Raw genomic sequence first — 5,981 nt, forward strand, 5'->3', positions numbered from 1 at the left:
AAAACCCTGATCGTGTGACGGCCGGCGAGGCAACAAGGGTGCGTGGTGGCCGCCAGCAGAAGCGCGTGCAGGAGCATGGCGATCCGACCGAGATACCCTGATACTTCAGTTCCGGGAGCGAATCTCGAATAACCAGAGTCCAAGTACAACCAGATAGCTCGCTTCCATTACTCCGTTCGCTGGGCTGGAGCTGTATTTGGTGACTGAAGTAGTGTGAGAGAAAAATACTGTTGGGTTGGCTAGAGCTGGAGCTGGTGGCTAGAGTGGTATGAGAGGAAAATATCGTGGGGCTGCAGCTGGAGCTGGCTGCCGAACGGAGTGAACGGAGACTAGACTGCAGCGTCAACTGCTCTGGTCTGCTGCACTACCCTGGATCGGACACGGGTTCATCACAAGAGAAATCGTTAGCGTTTTAGTTTGTAGGAGGAGAAGAGATTATCAGTTAATCCTATCGATAAATCTCCACTATTGTGAGGTGAAATTTTGCATGGTTGGCATCTCCAACTGAGGTAGTAATAGTATATGCAAGGTGCATCATGCCCTTGCTCTCCTGCACTGGAGCCACTGGGCACTGGCTGATCGTGATATGATTAGGCCGTGTTTAGTTCGAGCGTAAAAAAATTTTGTGTTAGAATTTTGCTAATTTGAAGTACTAAATGAAGTCTATTTACAACATTTTTTTACAGATGAGTTGTAAATCGCGAGACGAATCTAATGATGCTAATTAATTTATGATTAATCAATAATTAGCTGATGGGTACTGTAGCATCACTATTGCAAATCATGGATTAAGTAGGCTCATTAGATTCGTCTCGCGATTTACAGCCCATCCATGCAAAAAAAATTTGTAAATAGATTTTATTTAGTACTCCATGCATGTGTCGAAATATTCGATGTAACGTTTTTTTGTGTTTACGGGATTTACGGGTAAAAATGGCCTTAGTTGATTGCCGATAACCTCATCCTGTCCTGCTGTCCCCTTTTTAAAAAAAAATCCACACACACATCCAAGCTGAATTTAAATACCGCTAGTGCACTGTGGGGCTGACAAAAGCAGCGCACTGAACCCAGTTTTGATATCTTTCACCGCCTTTTCGCCAGCGAATATCTCCAGACCGATCGACTTGCTAGCTGCTACTTGCTAGTTTACTGCTGCTGCTGCGCTTAGAATTGTTTTGGATCAGAACGAATGTCCCAGCTGGGGGGGAAAGCGTGAGACGCCATGATGGACAGTGCATGCGTGAAAGCTAATCAAGCCGGGAGCTTAAAAAAAAACTTGTTCAGTGCTGTGGTGTGGTGTGGTGCCCCTGTTCGTGATAACTCTAGGGATCCAGCCTAATATATAGGACATCTCGAACTCCATTTAGAATCAAGTTGCCCCGACATCCTGCGGCTGCAAGTGGTGGTGGTGGTTGAAGTTGGTTTTTTCATCTGCAAGACTGCAAATGCGAACATATGTAGTGCCTAAAGATGCCCACTTAAAGAAAGAACGCATTCAGTGAAAACTATTGATAGGTAAAGTTTTCAAAGTTTGTCCCAAACATTATCTACAAGTTGCTATCAAAAAAGTATGTTGTTTTTTTAAAAAAAAATCAATCAAATGCCGATTGAATTGACGTCTAACATATCCCTTCCATCCTCTGCTCCTCTTTTACCCCCTTAAACCAAACCCGAGTAAAATGCATGGGGCAGTATATGAACTTGTCCGGCTATGTCATCTAGGTCCCCAAACTTCTAAAGTGCATTTTCAAGTCCTTGAACTTACTAATTGTGCCATATAGGTCCAAATCTTCATAACTTATATTAAACAGTCTAAGTGGCATGTTGACTGGGCAATGACATGGACCTAATGTGGGACCCGCGATTTCTCTGCTGCTCCTTCTTCCTTGCGCCAGGCAAGAACAGAACCGAGCGCAGGCACTGCTCCGCCGGGCGTTCCCCATTGCCTCGGACCACCTCCTCCCAAATCCGTCGCGCCCACGCCTCCCTCACTGCCCCAGCTCCCTCCCAAACCTGTCCTCATCGAGCTCTGGCCACCACCGGGCCGAAATAGTGCCGCCCACCTCTCGCCATTGTTGCCGCCACCGAGCCGAGCTCGAGCTCACGTGGCCAGCCCGCTCCAGCCACCCTCCTCCCCAACCAACACACGCGCTTGAATACAGGTGACCCCCTCTTGCGTTTCCGTCCCTTTCCCCATGTAAATCGTCGCCAGACCGACCGGACCGCCGAGCGCCACCACAGCCGACGCAGGGCGTCGTCACACCTGGCCGTAGCCCTATTTCGCTGCGGCCGCCACATGATGACGCTCCTCCCCGCCGCGTGAGCCGAAGCAGGAGCGGAGCAGGCGCCTTCTTCCGCGCCTGCGCCGGCAGCAGTGGTGCTCGGGGTCGCGCCGCGGCGGCGAGCAGGGGCGCCGAGGGCGCCGACGTCCATGAGGATGACGATGAGGATGGCGTGGTAGAGCAGGACTATGTTCCTCCGCGTGGCGAGGTCCAGGAGGCTGTGGCCGTCAGAGTGGAGGCGGTCGAGCGCGGCGAGCAGGACATCGGTGGGGCGCCGGTGCGGCAGCTGGAGAGGGCCGCGTGGGCGAGGAGGAGGAACGCTACCGCGGAGCAGGAGAAGAGCAGCGCCGCGGCCCGGGTCTCAGCGGTCGCCATGGCCGTCATGGTGCTCGGTGAGGCGGGTGGCAGAGCTTTGTCGTTGCCTGCACACTACCGGCGAGGAACCCGAGCGCGGCAACAAGATGTCCACCGCCATGCGGTGGTGCTCGAACGCGAGAACACGACGGTGAGGCGCTGCGCAGGCCACTCTGGCCACGGATCCGCCCCGGCCCGCCGCTGGCCGACCACCGCGCCGGCCGTGGCCAGGCCCGTGCCCCTTGCCTCCCTTTCCGCGCCCTAGAACCCGAGCCCAGATCCCGCGCATTCACCTACAGTACCACGCCCCCCTATCGCGTTCTCACTGGCAGTGGCGAGCATGCCGCCGCCCAGCGGCTAGCGCCGCCGTGCGCCCCTCTCCGCCGCCATTCATGCTTCGGGCCGCGTTTGCCCCCCCCCCATCCCATGGTTTGATGCTAGAGATCGAGAGGAGTCCGATGGTGGTGCTCCCGTCGTCGGAATCCTTGCCGGCGGCGAGCTCTCGCCGGTCAAAGCGCCGCCCCTGCATCTGTCCCTATGACAGGTGGGGTCGTTGACCTTGCTGACAAGAGGGCCCCACATGTCAGGTCAATGTCATTGCCCAGTGACTATTTAGTGTAAGTTATGATGATTTGGACCTATATGGCACAATTAGCAAGTTCAAGGATTTGAAAATGCACTTTAGAAGTTTGAGGACCTAGATGACATAGCAAGACAAGTTCATGTACCACCCATGCATTTTACTCAACCAAACCCACTAGATATCTCGGGCCACCATCTTACTATAAGAACCCAAGCCTATTTTAAAGTGTGCTTGAGAGGGGAGAATATGTAGACCCAAACTATTGTTAGAGCACAATGTTGATGCCAATGACTTTTTAGACCAGTTTAGGAGGGAGTAGATTGATTAAAATTAATAATCATCAGAACCTTGACTTGAAGAAGGACAAGACCATTGTCGGAGCACAAATCTTGGTGCTAATGAATTTCTAGAAATATGTTCCTCCCCCTCTGTTGGCCAGACTCAATGAGAGTTTCATGGCATTATTTCTATGCCACATCATCAACTTTGCTGAAATGGTAAGAAGAGAGAAGAATTGAGTTTCATGGGATGTGAGAGAAGTTTCATCACCATGAAATATATTTGACACAGTTACCTAGTTTTCAATCTAGATAACTACGCCATGAAACTATACACTGAGACTGGCTTTAGAGCACAATCAGAGGTATTGACATCTAAAGGAACCATACTAGTCTAGGATAAGCTAGATGGTTCTAAATCAACAAGATATAGCCAAACAAATATACCAAGGACTCGAACCCAAGTGATTGGCATACACCCACAGTCCCACACACCACACTCTCATCATTTAAAAAAAAGGCGCCGTTCGGTTTTCTCAGAACGCCTGTTTTGAAAACCGGAGCATTCTGACCAGGATTGAAACCTGGTCTGCTGCTGGCGAACGAACCCTAAGCTAGTCTGATCTCCTTGTCCTATATCCAACTCCAACAAAACAATACGGTCGATATACTTAGCGCATGTACATTCCAGATATTTGCAAAATCTACTTTTACAAAAGTGTACATGCATGTATGGACTGTGCTCCGTGGAATCAAAACAAAAAGTAGGCGCAACATAGTAGGGGAGAGCTTGAGAACTAGTAATTTAAAGGGCGCTTTGCCCGTGCCAGTGCAGCTGTTACGCTAACACAGATTCCACCTGAACCACCACCGCATGCGTTAAAATTCTCTCCGCTTATGAATACTCAAAAGCTATGTACATGCTACACCACTTTTCCCTTGCATTGGAGAGCCTTGATCAGAGAAAGCTACTAGCAGTAGGAAAGCGGCCGGCGAGGTCAGGGGTGACCCCACGGCGGCCTCCAAAGAGATCCGGGGACTGACGACTGGAGGAGGGCAGCCGGCCAGGCCCCGCACTGAATCTTCCGACGCCATTGGCGACCAAGCCCTAATAAACCAGGCTTCTTTAAACAAGCGCACTCACGACGAGTAGATCTGACGCGGTCATGGCGGCCATCATTAAATGGCGCGCTGATTCAAAGGCCGGGTCTTGGGGGGGGGGGACGCTGACAGCTGGGGCCCGCTTGTCATGGGGGAGGATGCTTCGTTTTGTCAGGTGTTGATGATTCACACGGCGTCGTCGCTTCCGTTGACGGCGGCGGGCTTGCCAGCGGCGGCGGCGGCGGCGAGGAGGCACCGGCAGAGCGGGCAGCTCGCCTGGGCCCGGAGCCAGGCGTCGACGCAGTCGGGGTGGAAGCAGTGGCCGCAGGGCGGTAGCACCTTCACCTTCTCGCCGGCCACCAGCGCGCTGATGCAGATCGAGCACAGCGCCGCCGCGTGCTCGTCGGCATCCCCGTCCCGGCCGCCGTCGCCTTTACCCGGGATGCCTTCCGGCGGCGATGCGGGCGGGCGGTACAGCGTGACGGGCAGCCGGCGGATGGCGTCGGCGTCGAGGCCGGGCAGCGACGCCGCCGCCGCCGCGGACGAGGAGGACGCGTCCGCCTCCGGGTCGGGCGTGTACCGGTTGCACCGCCAGCGGATGTAGAGGCAGAGCGCGACGAAGAAGACGACGGCGCAGAGCAGGCCCACGAGCAGCGGCACGGCGCGGCCGTGCACCGCGAAGTTGCTGTCGCCCACGTCCCCGTACCGCCACCGCATCACCACCTGCTGGCTCCCGCCCGCGGCACCCTCCTGCGCTGCCATTGCTCCTCCTCGCCGGCGCCGACCACCACGCGCACGCACGTTCCCTCGCTCGCTCTCTTACACACACGCGGCGACCACTATATGTGGCGGGGGGGCACGGGAGACCGGGACAGCGATGACGGAGGCGACGAAGCTTCGGCGCGCCCGCGAGCAAGTGGAGCGGTGGCGTGTGGCTCGGCGCGGCCGGGGCCGGGGGGAGGCGAGGCTTGGCGACGAGCGCGGCGAGAGCGATCGCCGGGGGCGGGGGTGGCGTGAGACGCGATGGGTGTGGTTATAAAATTTGAAAGCGGCAGGGCCGTCCCTTTTAAGGTTGGCGAGAGGCTACCGCGCGCCGGTAGTAGTGGGCGTCAGCCGTCAGCCAGTGGGACAACCGCCGAGTGAGTCCCAAGCTCACGAGTCACGATGACCAAATTGCTCGGTGGCAACAGCGGATGAGCAGCACGAAGGCACAAGCCGACGGTAGTGGTAGCACTAGGATTTTTTTTTAAGATAGTACTAGCAAATTTTGGATTGGGAGTCTTCGGAATTTGGTTCGAATTCGAGCAAAACCATGAAAAAAACCTGGAAATTGTGAATAGAGTCTCCTCCCTTGCCGAACCGAAAACAAAGCTCCAACCTAGA

General features: G+C 54.5%; 1 protein-coding gene across 1 annotated transcript; it reads right to left on the reverse strand.

Moving 5' to 3' along the window:
* Positions 1-4,165: 4,165 nt before the first annotated feature.
* Positions 4,166-5,636, reverse strand: LOC120698395 (RING-H2 finger protein ATL66-like). Its single transcript, XM_039981972.1, has one exon. It carries the CDS (start codon positions 5,358-5,360, stop codon positions 4,785-4,787), a length of 576 nt encoding a protein of 191 aa, XP_039837906.1. The 5' UTR covers positions 5,361-5,636; the 3' UTR covers positions 4,166-4,784.
* Between the last annotated feature and the right edge of the window lie 345 nt (positions 5,637-5,981).

Source organism: Panicum virgatum, chromosome 3K (genome assembly GCF_016808335.1).
Source record: "Panicum virgatum strain AP13 chromosome 3K, P.virgatum_v5, whole genome shotgun sequence".
In the NCBI taxonomy this organism is placed as follows: Eukaryota; Viridiplantae; Streptophyta; class Magnoliopsida; order Poales; family Poaceae; genus Panicum; species Panicum virgatum.

Bases quoted from the DNA above. Each gene is read 5' to 3' on its own strand.
- LOC120698395 (XM_039981972.1), bottom strand. From the start codon at position 5,360: ATGGCAGCGCAGGAGGGTGCCGCGGGCGGGAGCCAGCAGGTGGTGATG.